General features: G+C 38.0%; 2 protein-coding genes across 14 annotated transcripts in view; both read right to left on the reverse strand.

Moving 5' to 3' along the window:
• PKD2L2 (polycystin 2 like 2, transient receptor potential cation channel) overlaps positions 1 to 2,377 on the reverse strand; it is a 33,700-nt gene extending 31,323 nt beyond the window's left edge. For 2 of the 3 annotated variants that reach the window (XM_039349250.1, XM_039349248.1), the window contains exon 1: positions 753 to 2,377. In XM_039349250.1, the coding sequence (XP_039205184.1) occupies positions 753 to 801 (49 nt within the window). In that variant the 5' untranslated portion in view covers positions 802 to 2,377. The remainder of the gene's footprint in view (positions 1 to 752) is intronic. The other variant, XM_039349251.1, reaches the window with a different exon arrangement.
• A 373-nt stretch (positions 2,378 to 2,750) lies between these two features.
• The window catches only part of MYOT (myotilin), a 55,716-nt gene continuing 32,388 nt past the window's right edge, over positions 2,751 to 26,078 (reverse strand). For 4 of the 11 annotated variants that reach the window (XM_039349253.1, XM_039349255.1, XM_039349254.1 and 1 more), the window contains 8 exons: positions 20,266 to 20,422; positions 16,114 to 16,215; positions 12,585 to 12,631; positions 11,963 to 12,095; positions 8,794 to 9,001; positions 5,303 to 5,468; positions 4,361 to 4,494; positions 2,751 to 3,275 (listed from right to left, as the gene is read on the reverse strand). In XM_039349253.1, the coding sequence (XP_039205187.1) occupies positions 3,100 to 3,275; positions 4,361 to 4,494; positions 5,303 to 5,468; positions 8,794 to 9,001; positions 11,963 to 12,095; positions 12,585 to 12,631; positions 16,114 to 16,215; positions 20,266 to 20,422 (1,123 nt within the window). In that variant the 3' untranslated portion in view covers positions 2,751 to 3,099. Of the gene's footprint in view, positions 3,276 to 4,360; positions 4,495 to 5,302; positions 5,469 to 8,793; positions 9,002 to 11,962; positions 12,096 to 12,584; positions 12,632 to 16,113; positions 16,216 to 20,265; positions 20,423 to 22,970; positions 23,568 to 25,550; positions 25,699 to 25,896; positions 26,055 to 26,078 lie in introns of those variants that run through there. The other 7 variants (XM_039349260.1, XM_039349256.1, XM_039349258.1 and 4 more) reach the window with 7 other exon arrangements.

Below are 26,078 nucleotides of genomic sequence, written 5' to 3' on the forward strand. Positions count from 1 at the left end.
GCACAATGAAGCAAAGTTTAATGTATGGCTTACATGGTTGTCCAGCAATTTAGAACCAGGTTTTATGCAGAACAAAGCCATGTTTGCTGCACAACATGCAGATATTCTGGAGTCCCATGTCACACTGAACCATAAACTAGTCCCACAAGTGGGTTCACACAATTTAGTAAGCTGAAATGTGATTTGGTGTTGACTGTGTTGTACAACTGTGGATGGTAAGCTCTATAGATATGGCCTGGATGCATGCAGAGGTATTGCACTTTTCTGTTTTGCTTATGTCCAACTTATAGTGGGAAACGGCATTTTCGTTTTAAAATCCTCAGGATCAGGAAATCCCAAAACACCAAGGTCTTCCCTGAAAAACTTGTGTAAACGCCTCAAGTTTTTAAACTATTCCATCTGTTGTTCAGCAGCAACAACTACATGCCCACAACCTTCCTTTCTCGGATACAGTAAAATAACACAGTTAAAAGACCCATTATAGTCTTTGGCATAGATATTCAGGCATCCAAGGGTTCACTTCAATAGACTCCCTCTAAAGACCCCCATTTGGCTCCTGAGATGAACATCTGTATTGACGAATATAACTACGGCAATCCCCCTTCTACGATTTTCTCCTCCACGTGCCCGAGGCAAAGGTGAAACCCGCGGGGAAAGCCCGAGGCAGAACCGCCACCCAAGCACGGGCGGCGCCAGGATCGGCCGGGCCGACTCCCGCACAGGCGCTCTCCCCTACAGGGAAGCCGACCCACCGAAGGTGCTTCGTTGCTCCTGCGTGGACCCTGCCTGGCTCGTAGCCATGGCGGGGCTCGCAAGGAGGGTTGCGCCGCCCCTCCTCTCCGCCGCCGCTCCTCTCCGTCTTCCGCCTCACAATAACGAACACAACGCCACTCGATCGGGGCGAAGGGCGGGGTCGCGGATGCCTCTGCGCGAAAGCCGCCCTCGCCTTCCCTTGCGCGCAACGCGGGATCGCGTCTTTCACCAAGAAGCCAACTTTTAGCGGGCCAAGAAGCTTGGGAGTTCTGCAAAAATAGATACTGCAAAACATCTTGGATTTATTTAGCATGTGCGGGTTCGGTTCGAGTCGTCTTTCTTCTGAAACTCGGCCCAGCTAGATCGGTTTAGCTTTTGCTTTAGTGGCTGTGTTTAAAGGCTTTCTCCACGTCGTTGCGCAAAATACACAAAAATTAAGTTAACGGAATAAACCACGATTATACCGACAGCTGTGGGTCGCAAGAATACAGAACTGTATACTATACAGCCAGCGGGCTTTTTATAGCTGAACAAAATTTTCTTATTGCAGATATAGCGTCCTTTCAATTTTTCTGAAGCATAGCTTTTGTCTTTAAAAATATTTGATCGTTTCCGCAATTGATGGGTAACCCAGAAGACATTATCTAGGTATCAGCATTCACTTGAAATGCTGAGCTTCTGAAATGGGGTTGGGGGAGGCCTTTTTTTCATGATAAAAACATAGTTTTTTCCCCCCTAAGGGCTACCTGAGGTGAGATGGATTGCTTATCAGGAGGTGGCAAGTAAGGGTATGAACTCTTGGCTGTAATGTACAGTATATTAGCTGCCTGATTTTTCAGCTGAGGATTGTTAACTTTAAAAGAGGTTTGCTGTTTCATAATGTGGCTCCTGTTCCTTATTCTGAAACTACAGACTAGATGATATACATAACATGATCAATAACAATTTCCCCCCTTAAATGTCCTTTTAGGTTTCTTACATTACTCCTTTGGAATTACTGTCACAGCCTAGTTTTTTTAATTTGTTCACTGCTTTTCACTGCCGTTTTTTTCCCTATAGGACCACAATGCAAGAAACAATTTCGCCCTTGCTGTCCCTCTTCATTAACAGAATTTTTTACATTTCTTGTAAATGTTATGACTTGGCATACGAATCCACTACAGATAAAAAGTGTTCTAGCTGAAAGCTCTTTAATTACAGTAAGAACCTCTTGACCCCCACATTAAACATTTAAGTAGAACTTTTAGCATTCTTATTAAAAGAATTTCCCCAAGAGACCTTGTTTGCTGGGCTGCCTTTTTAAGATACAGCACTGGTTATTTTATGGGTTATTTTATGGTTCTTCTGAGCAGAATGAAAGCATTTGTGCATGAAGAAACTCTAGGGGAGCCCAATTCATGAAACCCCCAATACGGTAAAAGAAATTGCCTTTAGAAAAGTTTGATCTTAATTTAAAACACAGACACAATTTTGACCATAATGCTGGTTAAGATTGTTAGGATTCTTAATAGAGCAACGGTTCTCAACCTGTGGGTTGCGACCCCATTTGGGGTCGAACGACCATTTCACCGGGGTTGCCAAACGCAATCCGCCATTTTTTTCCTCAGCTGGCGCAGGGGGTGGCGCGGCGCATGCGCACCGTGCAGAGGGCGCCGCCGCGCAGGGGATGCCGCCGCGCATGCGCGCCGCCTGCTTATGACCGGGGTCGCCGGTATAAAAAGATTGAGAACCACTGTAATAGAGCTTCTGAGATAATGATAAAATTCTATTTTGCATTCTGGAAGTAAGGAATACCTTTACAAGAGGAACTTTCTTCATTTTATAATTATTCAAAGACAACGTGGATTTTTTAAAAAAATAGTGTAACCCAAACCTATTCACTTTTTAAAGAATGATTATTGTCCATAGTGCTATTGTGCTATGTTCATTATATCTCTAATGCAAATGAAACCAATTGCAAATATTCTATTTAAAACTATTTTCTCTGAACATAAAACTTTCATTAAAAACATCCAAATTTATATTTATTAATCAGCAGAAATGTTTACATTGGAAGTATATTAATGCAGCAGTAGAAATAAAAACTTAGTGACTGAAACTAGATGCATTCAAACTTTCTTGATTGAACTAGGCCCAGTTTCTTGGCCTTTAAACTCAAAAATTACAAACATTTGCTATTTCCTTCTGCAACAGCACACACATTAGTACCTTAAAAATTGATCAAATTCAAAGCAGCAGGAATAGCAGGAGTTAAGTCATAAATAAAAATATGTTAAGCATGTTTGCTAAACAGTGCTATTGCCATTTAATTTGCAGGGGCAAAACGTATTTTCTTTCTTTCTGCTATTAAAGTTCTTCACTCTCAAAAAGTCCGGACTGTGTTGCCATACGTTGGTATTCTCCTTCATCAGGAAAAAAAGCCTGTTTCACGTTCACACCTTTCCCATTAAGTGCCAAATACTTGCTAAAAGTTGGTCGAACCTTCAGCGGCTTTGGATTTGGAAGTGGCTTGTATGTGTGGGCTGAAAAAGAAAATGAATAGAGACCATTCAAACTGCCCTGCAAAGGGAAGGAACTACAAGAGGTTACAGCACTAAGCTCGTATGTTAATACACAGTCTGAATAAGTTTTACCGTGGTGTTAAGAGCACGGTGGCTCACGTGGTTAGGATGTTGGGTTGACAATTTGCAAGCCTATGTTCAAAGCCCGAGTGCTGTTGTGTGATACAGTGAGCTCCTGTAATGTGCTCCAGTTCCTGCTGACCTGGTGTGCAAGTGCAAGTACATAAATAGATACCACTTTGGTGGGCTCGTTAACATGGACATGAAAGGAGCATCCTCCGGGCATTCCTTTTATCATGGAAGTGCTTCTGTGCTTCTGAGATAGAACAATAGTATACCATGGTGTTATTTGGTTCTACTATATCAGTGATGGTGAACCTTTTAGAGACCGAGTGCCCAAACTGCAACCCCAAATCCACTTATATATCGCCGGGTGCTGGGTGGGTGTGGCCCGCTGGGTGGGTGTGGCCCACTGGATGTACGTAGCTAGGGTAGTCATGGCAGGAGGGTGAGTGTGGCCAGCTTGATGGGAGAGATGCTGGGGGGGCGGGCAGGGGTGGGGGAAATCCAGGGGGTCTTTGGCGGGTGGGGTGGTGGGCAGGAGGCTTGTCCTTTGGGGTGAGGTGAGGCAGGGCGGGGGTGCCATTGTCGCAGGGCAAAGCAAGGCAGGGGCCGGAGCGGCTGCTGCCTGACACCATCGGCCCCTGCACACAGAGGCCAGCGAGCGCATGGGTGCTGGGATGTATCTGGCCATGTGGGACCTCGGCAAGTTAGCAGGCGCAGCTGGTTGAAGAGGACGGTTGCCATCTCCGGGGCATGGCGTGCGTGCCCACATAGAGGGCTCCGAGTGCCACCTCTGGCATGCGTGCCATAGGTTGGCCACCACTGTACAATATCACTTTTATTCTTCTAACCCAGACAAGATAATCCAAAGTAGATGATTTGCAAACATTCATGTAATTTAGTCAGGGAATATATAGCTGAATTGATGCATTCCCCTAGGTATAAGGAAATGTACATTCAATCAGCAGAAAAAAAGCACTTACTAGCCACATCCAATCTGGCATGACACGTTGCCACTCCTGCCTCATTGACTGCAGATACTGTGTACCAACCAGCATCTTTCTTATTTACATCGTGGATCAGCAAGCAGATCTTGCCAGCAGCATCATGAAACATGCTACAAAATGGAGGAAAAACAAAATTACCTTAGCTGGACCTCACTAAAAACAGTTACTTTTAATTAGAGTATATTTAATATATGTATCAAATTTTTGTTAAACATGTTTCAGTGCCTAATACATGTTTTTTATTACTGACCGCAGCCCAAGGGCACTGCTCTCTAGTGTCCTATTATATAAAACAGACCTCATGCTGCAGATCCATCTTCTTCATCCCAAATTCAACAATTTCCAGTATTCTGAAATTGCATCTTATGGATGCAACTCTCTGAACGAATTCCTCTCCTCTGTCCTCACTACTGTGCACAAGGCAGATATGCTTTCCCATATCTTTTTGCAAGATAAATCATCCAGTAGCAAAATTCCATTATTACTGCTGTTGCCACTCCCCATAATAAACATGAAATAGACAGGAAGGAGCTAACAGACATCATTTTATTTTATTAAATTTACAGGCTGTCTGACTCCAAATGACTGGACAGCTTACACTTAAAAAAAACCCCAGTAAAATAAGAGGAACTTTGTCCTAATTTTCATTGTAAAAGTTCTTAATTTTAATAAGCTATATTTCCTAAACACTGACTGCATCACTCTTGGCAGAGAAGTAAGATCAGAAACTTACATCTTGGCCATAGGGTGCTGGATGGGAAGGCAATATGAGGCAGTGGAAAAGGTGATGCTTATTAGCTTTCCTCCAATGAATGGCACATGACAGTAACATTTGTAGTCCTTTAACTGGACTCTGCCACAGGGAACTTATCTTTACTTCTAATCAGCTAAAAGCAAATCCAGCAGAAATGTCCTTACCTGATTCTATCTGTATTGAACTGTACCATTTCATTATTTCTTTTCCAGTATATCTGTGGTGGGGGGATAGCAGACACTTGGCACTCAAGTCTAGCTGAATCCCCCTCATAAACTTTTGTGCTTTGTGCTTTAGAGATGAAAGCTGGTGCTTTCCGATGTTCTTTTGCTACAGATTTTAATAAAGAAACATAAGGAGTCAGATTGTTTTAAAAAACAAAATTGAAAGCAACCACGTATTCATGAAATAGTAAAAGTTAATACCAGTAAAAAAAAGCAACCCAGTTAAGTTAACTGACATTGACATGATTGAAAATGACTTTTTTCTAAAGTTGAATAGTGACTCACTACGTGTGGTAGCCTCAGGTCCGAATTATCTCAGGAGAGCCTACACCGCATATCAGATTTATGCCAATGTTGGCTATGGTTCCAACAAACATTGCAATGACGCTTACATCATCACTAAGAATAGAGCAGGAATAGAAAATTTTTCAGACATTGCAAATCTTCCATGTCTAGCAGTTCCAGCTGAAATGGATGATGGAGCAACATGAGGGCTAGATTCTCCACCTTTAGAATTTATATCTTATAGATAACCATCCCTACAGATAGTCCTTGTTTTGTGACCATTTGCAGTTATGACTATGATTTAAAAAGTAACTTTATGACTAGTCCCTACACGTATGAACTTCGTAGATATGTAAAGCAAAAAAAAAAAAAAAAAAAAAAGCAGAATTAAGATCAAACACACTTGTGGCTTCAGTTAGCAAGTGCTTTGCTTAATGACTTAGTTGTCAGTTCAAATTGTGGTAGCCAAACAAGACACTGACATTCTGTAGACTGCAGCAGACATTATGGCCATAAAGGCAACTGGACACCGGGTACGGACTGCCAAAAATCACCCCTAGGACCATGGTTAGCTCTTGAGATTACCCACACATTAGGTACTCCAGACAACTGGTGTTTTGTGAGTAGATAGCAGAAATTTATGTTTCTGTGGTCTCTTCAATCAACTGGGAGTTTCAGGATTGGGATTTCACCAGCCTCAGAGCTGTTAATGTAGTCTTTTCATGTACTTAAGGCTCGACCAAATCTTGTCTTTTTAATCACTCTTCAGTTTTTTAAATTGTTTGTTATATTAAAAAAAATCTTTGAAACCACAAGTTTGCTGAGTAAGTTCTTCAATCAATTCAGAAAGAAAATTTCTTGTTTAAAGTTTTGTAAAAATTTCTTGGAATATGCAGCAAAAGGGTGACTATAGCACTGATCTCATAAAGTTTTAATTAGATTAAGGGTTCAGATGGATTTGAAATAAAGACTTTGAAGTTAATTGAGAAGATCCTCTCCTGTGAAAAAATTCTCTTTATATTTTGAGTTGATAAGATTACTTTGAAGGTTGGACACTAGAGGGCACCAGATTGCTAGCTTATAAGAAATGTTTCACCTTTGGGTGCTAAGGGTTTTTGGAGTTATTTAAAAAGGTGTTGTTGAAGAGAAACAAGCCCTATTGAAATAAAACTAAAATAGACTTTAAGGTGGATTCAAAAATTACAACCCACAAGAAAGAAATGAAAAGTCCATCCTAATGGGACTTCATGATTTAAAAACAACAAAAAGTTTTCAAGTAATAAATCAAGACTCTTGTAGATTATTTTCTTATATTGGATCACCTCTGGCAAAGATGACAAAAATTTTGACAGCAGAGACAAAGAAACTGGGAAAAGAAATGTTAGAATTTTCTTTGTGGGAGAAAGAAAAAATACAAAATTGTGTTATGTGATCACAGTAAAAATAAGGATTGGCTATGTCTTACGGTGCCTAATGATTTTTTGACGGGGATTGGATGATAATAGTTATTTGTGATAATGTACTGAATTGATTTTTACATCTCATATTGTTATTGTTGATAATATATATATAATTGGTTACTATGTCTAGTGACATCTAATTTTTTTGTTGGGATTGGATGATGATGGCTACTTTTGTTAATGTTTATTTTATTTGGGACTGGACTTTGATCATTTGAAGAAAAGGACTAGGAGGAATTTGCTTTAATGGAAATGGAGATATAATTACTTTAGCTGTTATTTCCTGTAACGCTTCCTGGATTTGTGCTGATTAATAAGGAGAGCTGAACATCTAGAGATGGGTTTATAGTAAATGAGATCAGGTATGGAATGGAGAAGTGTTTGGTTGTATTTTGAGAGACAGTGATAAGTGGTTGACTACACTTGCTTGGGATGAAAGGGAAAGTTTCTTCTATAATTTATTTTTTTTCTCTGTATTTTTAATTTTTTAAAGAAATAAACAATATATTTCTGTACTTTACTGTAGCTTTAATATAACATATTTGCTTAATATTATCCTCAAAAAAATTATTAAAAATAAAACCAATTGTCATAGCTAAACAATGACATATATAATGGAATGTATGTAATAGAAAAGAAAAAAAGTGTGGTTATTGACACATTGGCTACCATTCCAAAAAGTCTTGGATGGCACTTTAAAAATCGGCATATTGATGAGAAATTAAAAATTATGTAAAATTAATACAGGATATGGATTGTTTATGAAGGTTGAATGTAATTAAGATATGTATAAGCTAAAAATTTATTGATAAATGTAATAATGATGTCTTTATTGAGTTGATATAATTAGAAATGTACTAGTTTGAATATGAGACAGTAAACGTTAAGGGAAAAAGAGAAGAAATATCTGATGTTGTAACCTGAGATTTGCACTAAAGATTTTGTTATTGAACTATTGATTAACCCAGTTACCATGTTGCTTTTTAAATACTCAAATGTAAAATTGGAAAATTAATAAAATATTATATATTTAAAAAATCTGCATATTGACAAAAATTCCATCCGTCAATTTAAAAAGGCCACACTGCACATACACTACACTAATACGTCAGGAAGAACTTCATGCATATGAATACCAACTCCAGCCAAAGAACTGGCGGCTGTAATTTCATAGTTGTGTACAATAATAATAATCTATACAGGGCTGCCATAAAGAAGAGGGAATTAAGCTATTTTCCAAAGCACCTGAAGGCAGGACAAGAAGCAACGGGTGGAAACTAATCAAGGAGAGAAGCAACCTAGAACTAAGGAGAAACTTCCTGACAGTGAGAACAATTAATCAGTGGAACAGCCTGCCTCCAGAAGCAGTAAATGCTCCAACACTGGAAGTTTTTAAGAAGAGACTGGACAGCCATTTGTCCGAAATGGTGTAGGGTTTCCTGCCTGAGCAGGGGGTTGGACTAGATGACCTCCAAGGTCCCTTCCAACTTTACTACTACTACTACTACTACTACTACTACTATTATTATTATAGTATATAATGATATATTACATTTGTTGAAATGGTATAGGGTTTCCTGCCTGAGCAGGGGGTTGGACTAGATGACCTCCAAAGTCCCTTCATCATCATCATCATCATCATCATTATTGAAAAACCATTTCCAAGCATGCAAAGCCTTCTCATACCAATAACATCTATTTTCACTGAAAAGGAAGCTTCTCCAGCACGATTATAAGACACACACTCCCATGTTCCTGCATCATAGACCCGAACTACTTCAAAAATGAAGGAGTGGAAGCCTTTTTCTGATACTATCATTTTATGAAAATCATCTGGGTGGATAAGTCTTCCATTTAGGTACCATGCCACATCCGGGATTGGTAGCCCACTGACCTACAAAGGGAAAGAGAAGGAATTGAGGGGAAGTTTAATGTCCAATGGCAAATCTACATAGAAGTACGCCATTATTTCTTATTTTATAGTGCCATTTTATTCACACAATTCTCCAAGTATTAGGAGTATTAGGCTAAGATCCAGTAAGCCTGGTGGGTAACTCTGAATTTGGTGGAAATCAAATAGAACATTCACGACTTTAGCTTCAAGTTAGTCTGAGCAACCTTATCAGAAAAGAAAAAAATGGAAGTTGCACATCAGTATTTGGAACTGCCCACACACCATGTGGCACTCATGCTGTTTGATAAAGCTTCTTATTTGTTTAACTTTATATATATGTGATCAGCTGAGGAGATGACATCACAGCCTATTCTATGGCCACATTTTTGGCTAGTTCACCAAAAACCCCCAAAAGGTTTTAACGTTCGTTTGTCTATACAGTAGTTGAACTAAATGTTTCTGACTGAGAAAAAAAATAAACCTACATTTCTGGCAATTCATACATGATTATCTGCCCATATAGTTCCAGGGCCCACCAGCAAAACTAGTGCCTTCCAGATCTAACTCTCATCATGATGGAAGTCCAATACATGTAGGATACCAAGTAGGAAAAAGATTGAGCCAGCAAGAAGAGAGGTAGAACTGTTAGTCAAACCATCACTTTGTTTATATGGTTTATAGCACAGGTCGGCAACCTGCGGCTCCGGAGCCGCATGCGGCTCTTTGAGCCTCCCCTGTGGCTCCCAGCCTCCTCTGCCTTTGCAGAGAGAGACAGAGACAGAGAGAGGCAATTGCGCTTCCCTGCTTCTCTCTCTCTCTCTCTCTCTCTCTCTCTGTGTGTGTGTGTGTGTGTGTGTGTGTGTGTGTGTGTATGTGTAAAAGAGAGTGCACTCACAGTGTTATCCGAGGAGCTGAAAAGCTTACTGGGCGGAGCTTCTCCCTTTGCTGCGTCTCTGCAGGAAGCAGGAAGGGCAGGAGAGAGCTAGCTAGCCCAGCTAGGCTGACTCAGGAATTCTGGGAGTTGAAGTCCATGAGTCATAAAAGAGCTGAGGTTGCTTACCCCTGAGCTTGTTGGACAACAGCTTGAAGCTTGCGAGGTGAGCAGCAGATAGAAGGGGGGGGAGAAAGAGAGAGAAAGAGAGAGAGGGAGGGAAGGAGGGAGAGAGAGAGAGAGAGAGAAAGAAAGAGAGTGGGGGAAGAGGAGTGGCAGACCAAGGGTAGATAGAGAGGGAGGGAGACAGACAGAGAGAGAGACCCTTTTGACATCTAAAATGAAGATAACACTGCATATATCCTTTTTTTACCTGTGTGTGTATGTAATTTTATTCTCTTAAAGCATTCTCTTGGTGATCATTGTTTTAATAGTATGGATATTCCCAAGAGTCATATTTTTACTTTTATTTTTAATGCGTATACACACACACACACACACACACACCTATAATAAAGGTAAAAAAGGATATATACAGTGTTATCTTCATTTTAGATATCAAAAGGGTTTTGCGGCTCCCGATGTTTTGTTTTTGGTGGGAAATGGGTCCAAGTGGCTCTTTGAGTGTTTTGGGTTGCCTACCCCTGGTTTATAGCATAGAGATTTGGATTTTTTTTTTTTATAAAACAAGATGGGTATAGGCTTGGTAGCAGACCCCCTCCACAATAAACAAACAAACAAACAAACAAATAAATTCTACACTATTGGAAGCTGCTGACATGCATACAGTATATGGCAGACTAAATGCTTTGGAAATAGGAGAAGATCATGGTGCTTCAACATACATACACCAAAATTGTGCGTTATAAACACCTACGGTATTTTGCAGTTGCATTAATGTGGTAATACATGAAGCAGCTTTAACACATTGACAGTGTATAACTACAAAAAAGGAGGTACACAACTAAGTGGATAAGCTGACTTTTGTGGTTTCAGTCCAAATGGCTGAAATTAAGCAAAGTAACTGAAATTCTTTAAAATTTAATGTTTGCCAATTTGCGCTTCTAGTGCTTAAATAAAAAATGGACAAAGCAGCAGAAAAACACAGAATGGTTTCTTTTTTTACATAAAAGAACTGGTCTACTATGTGATATATTGAAATGTAAATATATTACTATCTATATGAAATTAACAGTACGGCCAAAATTAGGACAGAAAGAGCAATGTGTTAAGCATACAAGACTAGGCCAGAATATATCTGTCACACGAATTGCCCTGTTATAAACGCCACTATAATGCCTGTAGATTGGAGATCCTTTCAAATTTCTTATCCACCAGCAAATAAGGCTATATAGTAAAATAAAGGAATATTGGCAGAATAATACTCAAATCTAAGGGCTATCTGCAGTGAAAGTCACTAACTTCAAAATGGTGGGTGCAATCCTTTTGGTCATCGGCAAAAACATCTTTTTATCTTGTGTTTCATACACTGCATGCATGTAAAAAGGTAGAGCTCTACTCATCCAGTCACAACCACCATTATGAAGCCAGTGATTGTTCACTGCCAACTGTCCACAATATTACAACTAAACCCTACTCACACCAGAAGATTCTGATTCAAGTGTCATACAGCTACAATATTAAAAAAAGAATGCTTGTGACAATGGATGATTAACCTGCTCAAGAAAGCTTTTGGCCCTTATCCTAAATCGCTCTTACTAAAATTCTATAATTAACCTATGGAATCTGGTTCCAGAAGATCTGAGGGTCAATGGTTTTAGACGGCTTCAAAGAGAGATTATGCAGTTTCAGGGAGAATGGAGAGATGCTTAATCTGCTTTCTTAGTATCAGATGCCTGGGAAAAATACAGGATCTTCACATTCCAAATGTGACCTTTTAAGACCCATCTATTTTAATCCTTCTTGAAAGAGAGTCCTGGATTCCCAAAATTTTAAACTAGCAAAAAATTATTAAAAAAATTCCACTATTAATTGTGTCTTAAAAACACTGGAAAGAATACATTTATTACCTTAAAATCAAGCCTACAGAATCTTCCTTCTTCAACTGTTACATCTTCAGGCACTTGCAGGAAACGTGGTGGAAAAAATTTCTCCTGAATTGAGCCTTGATCGTTTCTTTCTCCTCTTGAAGATGGCCTATTCCTATATTACAAATGAAACAGGCAATAAAAATGATTTCTCAATACGTTTCCTTTCTCAACCACCTTAAGCCACCCAACCTGCAAGGTTAGCTCCACTGCATAACAGCTAAATTATCATCTTTTCAGAATGAAACTATATTTCTAGGTTTACCCTTTCACTAAGAAAACTATTGGAATTTGTGCCTATTTCACAGATGAAAGCTCCTAGGCTTATGGTATTACAGTGCCCTAATATTTCTCATAAGTCAAACCAACTATAATTTATTCTAAGAATTTGTCATCTTCTAAATGTCCAAATGATCTGAATCACAACCTTTATCCCGTATCTTAAATCTCATAATCCAACAGTGGCCAACCCTTTTTAGTACATTCAGCTTTTTTTTGTAATTCATTCACTGTTCAGCCTAGTATAGCACAACTAGTGTTTCACACAAAATATTTTCCTGCTTGCATAAAATGTGGCATCATAAAACATACCCACAGACAGTACCTTACATGCTGAGGAGGAACTTGCAGCCGTACACTTTCCATGTTTTGCTGTTGAAAACAAAACGAGGTGAGTGATCATTACATTATGGTTACAGAATTCTGTAAAAAGGTCATAAACTGCAGATCTTCAGTTACTTAAACTTGCCAGGTAACTAATAATGTAATCACAGGCACTTTCTAACACAGTAAGAAACTCAATTGTTATTCTTGTGAATATGGTGGGAGGGTTTCAGAGTGTTCATGTGGTATTTGTGGGCTTCCCCCAGCCACTTAAGACAGAACATTGGACTCCTTGTCCTTCTCAGGAGAAACACATGTGCCTATAGAATGACAAAAGTTTTTTGTCATGGTGCACAGTAGTTTGAGAAACATATAGTCTTTGTTAGAAAAGAGAGGCTACTAAATCACTAAAATAAGACCTAAGGACATACTGTCCTTCAGGAGTGCAGGAATAGCAGTCGAGTCATTTTAATAGAATATTGGCAAGAGCACAGAGTTGTACATGCTCACAAAAGGGTTCCAATAGCAATTAACACATCCTAAATTGGAAAATATTTTCCTTGTTAGATCACAACTACCTGAGCTTTGACAAAATATTGCACAACATGAAATGGCTATGTAACCTTTTAAAAAAAACCTTTTTTTAGCTTAATATAATATCTTCACCATGATATTATTTTAATATGCTGTTTCTGAAACAAATTTTGAAGAAATTTGAAGTATAACTTAAGTACAATAATATTCTTGCCATTTTAGTGATGACAAGAACAGCTAGATGTAGGTAGTGCAATTCAAATAGTTCTAGGAATGTGCCCATCCATCATAGTAGAATATGAGCTCTGTGACAAATTTTAAACATCTGCTGGCTATATTTTGGAATGCTGATTTTTGCAGTGCATTAATATGTCAGACTAACTTCATCAAGCCTTTCGTATGAATTGTAGCATATGTTTGCCCTTCAATTGGCTATGGTCTGATGAGATACTATCAACTTTGTAAATAAATATATAATCACCACTGACTTTTTAAGTAGTCAACATGAAATAATCCAGAGGTTGAATAAGCCCCAGAAGCAACAGTGAGGTAAAGGAATACCTTTTTAACGCAATATTTTGTTGTCCTTGCTTTGCTGATCAATTTTTTACTTATTACATCATCTTCAAATTTGCTATATAAATTAAGGTGCGTATCGGAAAGCTAACCACCCTCACCCTAATTTCATGGGGCAAATGCATGGCCTCCATCAGCTTTTCCATCTATTTGTATGATTTTATCGTTCTGATTTATATAGGACATGCTTGTCCCTGTGACTGCTTTGGTTGCTCCCAACCTCAGCCTTAAGCTTCCTGAGCCCAACTTTATGACTCCATGCCTTTCTCTTCTATTCTCCCCCTATTTACCCCACATTTGCCTCTCAACTCTGAAAGGGTACTAATAAGGTAATTGAAGCAATAGTGTAATGATGAAAATAAAACATATTACTATGAAGAAGTGCAGGTTCCTGTAAATCCCTCAATTTCTGTGTTTGATTTGTATACTCTTAAGAATGGACAAATTAAAGAAACTAGACAGGGACAATTAAACAATAGTAAAACAAACTACCAATAATTTATATGATTATATTTTATTTTTATGAGGTACTCTGAATATTAAAATATCAAAAGAATTATTTCACTTGTACTTGATTGAAGAGAGATTGGCGTAGTGGTTAGGGCACTAGACTTTAAAACCTGAAACCCGTCCATATTGATATATCAATTGTAGTAACTCTACTACAGAATAAATAGGTTGGGATAAGGTAACCACCAAGTCATCTGCGAAGGCCCTTAACTTATATTCTTTTTTATTAACTTCTATTCCTTTTATTTGCTGTGATTCTCGAATTTTAATCAGCAATATTTCCAAAGTTAGAACAAACAGCAATGGTGACAATGGACATCCCTGTCTAGTCCCTTTTTCTATTGTAAACACCTCTGACAAACCCCCATTAACTATAAGTTGTGCCGTTTGTTTTTGATAAATAACACCAAGAGTTTATAAATTTTTTTCTCCGAAATTCATTTTCTCAATTAATCTTAACATAAATTGCCAATTCAATTGATCAAACGCTTTTTCAGCATCTAAAAATATCAATCCTGCAGGAACTTGATTAAGAAACCAGGAGACCAAGAATTCTAGCCCCATTGCTAGTCAGCCAGCCAGCTGACCTTGGGCCAGTCACTCAGCTTTATCCACTTTCAAAATCTTGCCAAGAAAATTGCAGGGATTTTTCCTGGTAATGGCTAGGAGTCAAGACTGACTGGAAAGCATCAAAAGTGGGCAAAAAGACCAAAGCTATAACATGCCTCTTCCCTCTTCTTCCGCATGGCCTGCATGTAGGCCATTTGATCTTCTGTCTTTTTTTCTTCCTCCCTCCCGATAGCTTTTGCTGATCCCAAATTCAATTACAGTATTCCCAACCTGCCTGCCTGTCCTTCAATTTAAGGGTGATGGACATGTGGCAGCTAAGAGCAGGTGGAGACACAAATGTGCAGAGATGGGGAAGGGGAGGGGGATACGCCACACTTGAAAGTATCTACTTTTCTTCAGGCGTCACTGATGACTTTGCCTTCCCTCCAATTCTTCCAACTGCACAAAGCATGTATCTGGAATAAACATTTTGAGTTCTAAGCAAAGCACATTTCACATTTTCATATGTTTTGGGCACAAACCACAGTAAAAAGCAGTTCCACTCATGGAACAATTTATGTGTGGACGGTTTTGTGCATCAAGTAACAATAAGCTGTTACAGAACAGTTCAGGATCAGTAGAGACAATGGCTTCTTTCTCCTATCATTCTATCCCTCCAACAACCTGGAGACAAACCCCACCTCATCCATGTTTTGCCTGAGTTTCATTTTATTTTAGCACAATATATGAACTTTGGCATTATGGGTGAACTTGGCTACCATGACTTGTTCAACAAACCATGATATGGCGTACTCTGTGAAACGAGCCACTATCTTTCCATTCAACATTTGGTAGCTTGCTTTGTTTCAAATACAGGTAGTTCTTGACTTATAAACATTTGTTTAGTGACTGTTCGAAGTTACAATGGCACTGAAAGAAGTTATGACCGTTTTTCACACAACCACTGCAGCATCCCCACAATCACATCATCAAAATTGGGGTGCTTGGCAACTGGCATGTGTTTATGACAACTGAACTGTCCTGGGGTCATGTGATCACCATTTGTAATCTTCTGAGCTGGCTTCTGACAAGCAAAATCAATGGGGAAACCACCCCGGGATTCTCTTAAAAACTGCAGCGATTCACTTAACAGCTGTGGCAAAAAAGGTTGTAAAATGGGGCACAATTCACTTAAGAAACGTCTTCCTTGGCAATGGAAATTCTGGGCTCCATTGTGGTTGTAAGTTGAGGACAACCTGTATTGCATTCAGGAAAACGTCTGCTACATATGTATGATTATGGGGAACAGTTTGGATTTCAGTTCAGTTTTTGGATGAATGGGGAAAAAAATCAAGACTTACTTGTGTGTCCTCTGCATTTTGTTCATTTTGCGGTACAAACATAGATGCAGCATTCTCTGGCCCAAGTAACCTGCGAGCCATTCTTTCTTCGTAGCTTAAACGCTTATTAAAAGAAAAAGTGAACATGAACTTTAGAAAAAACCAGTGAATGCTTAAATTTCCATTCCATATCACAGAGCTCACTATAAGATGACCTGGGAATTATTTTTCTTTGATAAGAGCAGGACAAACAACTGTTTTAATCATTATTGTTACAGATGTGAAAGCAGCATACTTTTACTACAGGAATTCTCTAATTGGGTAGAAGCTAAATCTTCATAAAGCAACCCAAAGGAAAAAGAATAATATCTACAGGATATTTTTATAGGGCACTGTGGGTGATTTGAGGTGAAAGCTTTGTGTTTTTTTAGCCATTCAACAGGATCCTTTACTGCCTTATTGCTATTATAAATAACTCATAGCATATGTATATGTGTGTGTATGGATAGATATATACTTTCTTTTGAGAGCAGGCAACAGAATTTCATTTTTAATATGGGCCACTGTGCTCATAGTAAAAAATGACAATAAAGGTTATCTTATCTAAACCAAAGGAAAAATCCTGGGGAAAAAGGACATTTAGCTGATAAATAAATTGTTTCTAGACTGAATGACAACATGTGGAAACAATGAGAGGTCAATAAAATTTTAATTTTGTCTGTAAACTGTTACTCTTCCAGAGGCTGATCTAAAGGAAAGGGAATTTGTACCAGTCCTTTTTTCTTCTATAATTGGCACAACATACTTATGCTCCAGCAAAAGACACATGTACAGACTACACAAAAAGAACAAAGGCCAGTTAGAGAAAAGCCATGAAAGATATTTCAATGTATGATCATAGCAACAAGATTACTGTACATACAGAGATGGAAAGATTCAACACTAGTCATCATGGAGGACTCATTGTGAAGTTGACAGATTTTGCTGATAATGGATAAATCAATAAATCTTTGATTAGAGAAAGGACATTATCTACATTTATTGCTGATTAGAAGCCTCAGATGGACTTTTTGTGTAAAAATAAAAAAAATATGAGCTTGTGGTTTTATTAGATAGGACAGATTATCAAAAGAAGAGTAATAAAGTGTAACTTTGGAGAGAGAGGTTAAAATATATTTGTACTTATAACTGCTATGCTGTGAAGAATACTGGAGGTACTATTTTATACTTTTCTTTTCTATTTTTCTGTAACATTTTTCCTTTTATTGTACCTTTTGCTTTTGCTTCTTCTTACTTTCTATTAGTTCGTGTTAGCTTTTATCTTTTGGTTTAAACATTTTAATAACAATTATGCATAAAAAGCAGAGGAGCACTCTTCCTTTCTTGCCCCTCCTCCCCCACAGCAAATAGTTGTGACAGCCAGAGTTCCTCTAAAAGTAGGTAACAAATGGTAATTGTTAACATGACAAGGACAAAACTATTAAATGTGTAGAAGGTAATAATCAATGATGCTGAATATTTCTGTCTTGCCTCAACTTCTCCTTTTTAACACAATACCACCCACATCACCAAAAGAAATTATGTATTTTTCTGCTCTGAAAAGAGACTGCAACCCTCTATTGTAAGCCAAGATATCACACCTCAGTGACATGCAGCATACTCAACTCAATCAGTGGAACCTACTGCCACACTTTGATTAAGGATATTGTATTACTACATCTTTTTCTATGAAAAAGGTCATACAGTATGGATATCTTATTGATAGCTGCCTCTCATTCTTCCATCAATGGAAACAGTAATAAACTCCCAGTATACTTAGAAAAACCCCTCCTCTGTTTTGGAGCCCATTCCACAATCAAACTGACATGATCTCATGCACTTTGCCTTTGACCTCATTAAAAAAAAAACTAATTCAGGTTTTGGAGTTGTTGGGGATGGTGGTCTTTTAGTTGTTTAAAAGCGGTTGCATGTTGCTAAAACCATGTTACAGAAATACATGTGTCACTTTATGTACCAAGAGTATTTTCATATGGTGATTTCTCAGTTTTCCATATTCAGCAGCTAAGCCAGTTTATATTCAGCTCAGTTGCAGCCTATTTGGGTATACAACAAAACTGAATTTGTGACAGTGCTTGGTTTACACCACTTCCCAGGCTTCAGTTACCCAAAGAGGTTTATCTCAAAAATCCAAAGGGCTTAAGAGATTTTCAGTGACAACCCCCCCCCCAAAAACTACTACATTCTTTCCAAAAGGTTAAGCAGATGCACCCAACATTAAGACAGGATATGAATGGGGCAATGGTACTGCAAGCATTTTCCTTTATTTTTCTTTGGTTTGCAATGGGGATGGGTGGAGGTGAAGAGAGGATTTTTGTACAGTGGGACTTGTAGCAACTTGGATGGGGCAAGATTCAACTACACACTTTGCTTAATTTCGGCCTGCATGTAAAATGATCCTAGCTACTATTTGTGGTTTAAGGATTAGTATGTTGAGTGAACCCAGCCTATTGTAATTAAATAAACCATAGTTAATTAAATATTTGCTTAATATAGTACCAAACTGAATCACAATTCCAGAAAGGTTAGGAAAGTGCCTCTCCTAAGCTGATAATTGTTATCTAACGAATGAATAAAACATTACATTAACTTCCCATATCTACACTTATGTAAAAAAAAACATTAAACTCCCTTGGCCTAGATTTAGTCTTGACAACACATGAAAGGGAACCTAGGAGAACCTAATCTGTTATAGTTTTATTCATAATGAAACATGAAAGATAGACAGAGTGCAACAGCACTCTTTAGATCAGGGGTGTCAAACTGCTGGCCTGCAGGCCGGACGCGTCACGAGGAAACCGCATCCACCCCATTGCCGGCAATGGAGAAAAAGCTCCGATACGTCCCATGACATAGCAAGTTTGACATATCTGCTTTAGATGGATAAGAGTAACATGAATTATACATATAAACAGCACGGAGTTGCTGCCATTTTCTGTCACTCTAGAATCTAATTCAATTTTCTGGGTGTCCTTGTCACATTATATATCTTTTCTCCCACTTCCTCTCTACCCTGAAAAACAGGGTAATGGTGTCAGAACACCTATCTAAATTATTGTGTCATAATAAAAGGAAAATGGTGGCATACAATACATGGTGGTGCTTTTCAGCTTTACCCCTATGTTATTTGTAATTAATTGTCCCCTATTTCTTTTCATAACTGGCCGATCAGAAGGATTCATTCTTATCACAAGCAGGAACTGATTTCTTGGAAATGTTTTTCCCCTTGGGTGATGTCCAAATATAAATCCCAGACCTATTATCCATAAGTGGCATTTGATCAAGATGTAAGTACTGGTAAGCCAAGAAATAATTCATGCCAAGGTGCCTGAATAAGAACTTCAACACTCTCTGAAGGACAGAAATCCAGAATTATCCCAATTCTGAACTCAGTATAGACAATATTAACATACTGCTCAATTAATCCTGAGAGTGGTCATCTTGTTAGGCACTGAACAGCGTAAATAGCCATTTCAACATACAGATGCCTTGTAAATGCATATACCGTATATTCCGGCGTATAAGACGACTTTTGAGAGCGATGAAACAGCCTCCGAACTCGGGGGTCGTCTTATACGCCGAGTCATAACGTTTATTTATTTATTTATTATTTCCGGCGTATAAGATGACGTTCTAGGCATACGACTCGGTGTCGATCATCTTATACGCCGGAAATGACGTCATTTCCGGTGTATAAGATGATCGACACCGAGTCGCATGCCTAGAAAGTCATCTTATACGCCGGAAATAACGTTATAAACTACGTTTATTTCCGGCGTATAAGATGACTTTCTAGGCATGCGACTCGGTGTCGATCATCTTATACGCCGGAAATGACGTTATTTCCGGCGTATAAGATGATCGACGCCGAGTCGCATGCCTAGAAAGTCATCTTATATGTGACTCGGCGTCGATCGTCTTGCGACCCGGCGTCGAACTCGGGGGTCGTCTTATACGCCGGGTCGCCTAATATGCCGGCATATACGGTATTTCAGAATTGGGTTTTGGTTTAATTAATTAGTATATGGAAGCAAGGAAAAGAAATTCAAAGTGATTCAGCTTAAGTAGTAATTTCCTAGCTTCCCTTTTATATGTATTCTCTATACATTGTCTTACTTGGTTCCCGTTATGCAGAAGGTTATCTTTACATCGCAGTTTCCTTTCCAAGTCTTGAATGAGGGCGTCTTTCGTTCCTTGTATCTCTCTGTCAGAAGTCTTTGGTACTTGTTTAAGGCTATCAGTTTGCGGGCTGTACATAGGCTTTGAATAACTGCTAATTAAAGGAAAAGAAGGGTGATCTTGTAATTATTAAATAGAGCTGAATATAAAAGACATACTATTGAAGATAACTCTATTTTAAGTTTATATTGTAGCTGATGTGTAAGGAAAAACCCATCAGTGCTATGTGTATAGAGTCTGCTATACGCTACATATCATATAAAATTAAAAATTTGGCCCTAGAAGGGGAGAAACATACATAATTATTAAGCTATAAAATCCTAACTGACCAACTAAAAATTTTCTGTGGGATCTTTCAATTGAGGTTATAAAATATAAAGTATGAGAAACAAAGTGTGGTGTTTCATTGGAATTCCTAATGTTCAATCATTTTTTCTGCTTTTGAGGACCAAGAACAATCCTTTAAGGAAAAAATCAAGCAGATGTTTGTTTATAATTCTTGCTGTCAAATAACAAATGAGTTTCCTTTCCCCTTTATAAAATCTGCTCTGCTGAGAGTGGGTGAAGAAATCTAAAGTAAATCAGTAAGGTAGGGCAGCTATGAGAATCACTACCTCCAAAGTTTATTTTGCTTGAACCACTCCCAGAATGCCTTAATATATAGCAACTACTAGAAGCAGAATCTTTCTACTTGATTCTAACCTTTTCAAACCATGTGCATCAGAGAAAAACTGTGCTCTCAAATCTTCAATATTCTAGTTTATATACAAAAATTAAGCATTACATAATCTATATTCATATTAAGGCTTAATAATGCTAGCAATTTTAGTTCATTTTTTTTATTAGCAATTAATTTGCTTTTAAACACCTATAGTGTATCATTAGCAATTGTTAATGATACACTATAGCTGTGTAAAAGCAAATTGTTAACAAATTACTATTAACAGAAGCTTGATAATACAATCCCATATTTGTTTGCTATTTTGTAATGTTAAATCTCTCGTGATGTCTTGTTTACTTATTATCAATTCCTGTATCAAGTTAATTATCTCTCGCTTATTGTCATCGGGTTTAATTCCAGGTAAGATCATGATTCCACCTTCTAGATTAATTAGGGTTTCTTGCCTCACAAGATGATTTTTAAAATTTTTAACTGAAATGTAACTATTTTATTTAAAAATGTTTTTATTTTTGCGTCACAGGATGTTGAAAGCAAAGAATGGCTAAATGTTTAATATTTCATAATAGAATTTAGTTTTTCATGTATTATGGTAGGTAGTTCAGAAATTGTATGCAAATTTGCTAAACAAAATTATAGCTGGCACTACTATTCCCTAGTTTACTTTATTGATCCCATTAATACTAGGGAAAATTCTTCATTCTCTTGAACCTTAGTGCCTTCAGATTTTTATGCAGAATGTGGATTCTTTTGTGTGGGTAACACCTGAATGTTTTGTGCTCTATGAGAAATCAGAGCTGTCAAAAAACTGTATACCAATACAATATTTACCTAGCTTTTTTCAATAAAGCTTCTTTTAACATTTACAACATTCTAAAAAAAAAAACCTTTTCTTTTTCCATTTTTTTCAGGGTAAGATTCATTATATAGTGGCAAAACTATACTGTAGAAGAGGTAGGATCTAGCCTTCACTGATATGAGATGTATTTTCCATTCAGGGCTGGATTGTACCCAACTATGCCATTTGTTCCAGATCAGTTGCTTAGTGCCTAGATAAACAGAACTAAAGTAGGAAATGCCCTAAGGAAAAGACTAAAACTGAATCATTAAGCAGTACTGAAAACTGTTTCTGTCAGATGTGGTGATCACAGTTCATCCTAACCAGAATGGCTAAAGATGACAGCAGCAACTGTAAGCCAACTCATCATATCTACACTAATGAACTTACCCCCAAACAGTGGCAGCATTTGCACAACAAGCCTACTCATAGTTACCATAATCATAGTTTGCTCAATTTTCTGAATTTACATGATACATGGGCTGGATTTCCACAACACACAGTTAAAATGTGGTTGACTAGTCTTGTACACTGCAAAAATACATCTAGTAACACATGTAAAACCTTTCACAGTAAATAGTATTTACACTCCCAAATAAGAATCCTTAAATTATTTGATGGAATTGTGCTAAAGCTATGTATTATACCTAGGATAAAAACATAGGATAGTGTAAATCAACAATAATTAAATGAACTGAAATAAAATTTTAAAAAAATGAACATTTGTCTCAATCTGTTAATCTTATCCTGAGATAAATCCTTAATAGATTTAGTTTTTAATATGTCAACTAAACTAATGCATCATTTTCTAGAATTAGATTTCATTTTCAGGGCTTGTTTAAACAGGATGGAATCCTGCCTTTACTTTTATTTTTCAGTCATCACTGCTTATACATAAAACTTGGGAAACCTCCATGCATTTTGCCAAAGTTGGCATCTGGAACAAAACAGACCTTGCACAATTAACAGTGCTTATAGTTTCCATTCCTGAGTTTCCCCTTCTAATTCCCATCTCTGCATTCAACACTTACATGCAGCATAGCTCACTCACAACAGGAACACAGCATTTAGGTTTTCATGAATGCACCTACACACAGTTCAAGGCAAGGGAAAGAGCATACTTACTTTGAGTCCACAGAGGAAGGACCTTGGCTATTATTATAATCAAAGTGAGAGGGCAACACAGAACAAAGGAATGCTGCAGGGGACTGGTTATGCATGGATGAAATTCTCTGCCCAGATGATGAGCTAGCAGGAGACTGTACAGATGCGGGTGTTACGGGAAATGAAGCGCTATATGAAGGCGAAGAGAGTGAGATTGGCGAGCTCAGCGATGAAGAGGAAGTAAATTTCTTCTCATTAGAATTACAAGGCTGGATTAAAATGGAAGACTGCTTGGTTTGCCTGCTCAGTTGTGCAGCAGAGGTCTCTGATCCTGGAGGCTGTGGCTTCCCTTGATATGTATTTTGAGACTGGATAAAGTGTTTTGGACGCTCATAATTAAACATGCTGGGTTGGTACATAGAGGACACAGATGGGAGATTACTGACACTCATGGGGAAGCTTTCACAATTGTCCTGTGTTTTAGAAGGTGAAAATAGACTTTGGGTTGGTGGTTGGAAAGAATGAGATGATAAATTTTGTGGCCTTTCTTGGCAGGGATCCTAGGTAGGACAGAATCCCTGCCTCAGCAAAGAGTAGCTGTCTTGATGAAGATAATCCCTTTAGGAAAACAATACAAATAAGAATAGAAATAAATGGGCATGCAACAAGATTATATAGACAATCAAATTAGAAGGGAACCAATGGACAAATGCTAACATTTGTTCCATTTTTCTCAGGAACAAGATGTTTTTTACCTACAGCATCTTTGAAATTTGCCTACCTTATCTTCCCCCCCCCCCCTAATAATTTAAACATTTTCCTCATAAACATGCTGAAATGTTCTAGGAATACTCATAGAGGCTTAAAAGTTTTGAATGTACAGAAGTTATTTTAATAAACACCATCCCCATATGCAGAATATGCAATTTATTTTTATAATGGCTTTCATTGCAATTCCCACCCCCTCCTGCGAACTGCATGGCAATTAAACATATTAAACTCTTTCTCTGAAATCACTGGAAAGCAATACACTATTTTTGCAAATTTTAACTCTACTTATGATTTAAAGATACAATTCACTCATCTAAGGATTCAGTGTAGATTTTACTACAAGACCTTTTTAATCCATGTAAAGCCTTTCTACAGTAAATAAAAATTATCACAAGTAGATATTGAATTCTATCAGTTCACCTTACTTAAAACAACGTATTCAAATCAAAAATTATGCAGTACCAAAATATTTCAACAAAGACATGTTCCTTGCTTCTACTGCTAAGGTTTCATCAATCAAACAAAATTTGAGTTCCAAGTGAACAAATTGTGTTATGAACCCCAAGATCAATAAGATAATCATATCTTTCCCCTTCTGGACTACGCTCAAATTCCTTGTAATGGAAAATATAGTTCTGAATACATATAATTCTAACTAGATCTTAGTACCAAAGTTCTGCCAAACTATATCTCAATTTTCTGGCCAGCATTTATAATATTTTTGAAACTAATGAAAAACTTTATAAGGCAGATTTATAATTAAAATAAAATACAACGATAAAGTTCATGTAGGATATTATTTTCACTTTTTTGTCTAGACAAGCAGCATTTTACTTCAATTTAGGATTAAAAAATAGAACATTTACAGATATTGTTAGCAAGAAATCTGGCTATAAGTGAAGTAATTTTAGTTACTGTGTTCATTGAATATGTTGATATATCATGATTGCTACCACATGTGCATGTCTAGACACTTTTCCATACACAAATCCCACATTTTATTTGGGTTATTGTTGGGTTGTTAGTATTATAAACTGTAAATGAATTATATAATTATTTTTTTTAAAAAAACTGTTAATTTGAACAAAAAAAAATAATAGTTCAAACTGTCAGCTGTGTGCCAAATTTCTCAATGTAGCTATATGGCGCAGTACTTTTTAAAAAAGGGCAAAGAAACTTCGGGAAGAAATAAATTGAGAAATGGCAGTAAATAAAAGTGGCTACTCCTTCCCTTCCCACTTAAAATCCCTGCAATATCTAATTTTCATCTACAGAATTTCATATCAGCTGTTTTGCTGCTATATATGCCTCCAGTATATTGCCTTCCTTTCATAGGAAGAGCCTAAACTAGGTTCCATGAGGTCATGCATTCCTCAGACAGATCGAATTATTCGGCATTTTTAAACGTCTGATTAAAGCAGCCCTTCCTTTTGACTTTTTCATACAACGCATGATAAATGTACTCATCAAGCGGTTAAGTATTCTTATCTTATAGTTCTAAGTTTAACCATGACACAAACACAGCAACTGGTGCAACCCAGAACCTTCTAGGAAAGCGCGTCTGAGACGCTAGAATCAGCTTCAAGTGAGCGCGAAAAAACAGCTCGCATATTTTAATATTAACCCTCCTCTTTAAAATAAAAGTCCGCCACTACAGTAGTTTCACACGAAGCTCGTAAAAAAAAAAAAAACGAAAAAAAAAAAAAACCACTCTTCCCTTCCACCCAGTTGGGAATCTACTAAGTCCTTTGCAAGAGAGACCAACTTTCTAAACCTGGACCACGAAACGTCTTGTGTAACTTATTCTGAAATGCAAGATTCGGTCACGACCTGGTGCAACGACTAACGTCTTTCTTAGAAGTCAATCTTCGGGGCCGCGGCCACTATGACCCGACCACTCTCCTCCGTTGAGCCAAATGCCCCGCGTGAGACTTAAACTACCATCCGCGCGAGTCAGGTTCGCCAAAAATGTTGGGCTACAATTGGGGAACCTCAGTCAAATCCTCCCGGCCCGTAGCGCAGGCGCGCGCAAGCAACCCGCCACCTGCGCTCCTTTAAAGAATCAGTCCCTTCATAATGCGCTGGGCTTTCCCTGGAAGCACAGCGCCTAAAAGACAAATTACAGCGGTGCGAGCCGAACCGGGCGGGGGAGGGAGGAGAACAAAGTGGGACTTACCTGTAAGCAAAGGAAGGGATCACCTGCGGGCCTATGAAGCGGTGTTGTGAAGGGAAACCAGCCATCCACTAACACAGACTAGAACCATAGTACCTCTCTACTTAAGTTTTAATATGAGCGCGGACAATTAGCCCTTGCCAGGGAATGACATCGGAGGCATTCGCTCGTCCAGCCACCCAGCT

The sequence above is a fragment of the Crotalus tigris genome, unplaced genomic scaffold (assembly GCF_016545835.1).
Source record: "Crotalus tigris isolate CLP2741 ecotype Arizona unplaced genomic scaffold, ASM1654583v1 scf7180000018239.1010054, whole genome shotgun sequence".
NCBI lineage: Eukaryota > Metazoa > Chordata > Lepidosauria > Squamata > Viperidae > Crotalus > Crotalus tigris.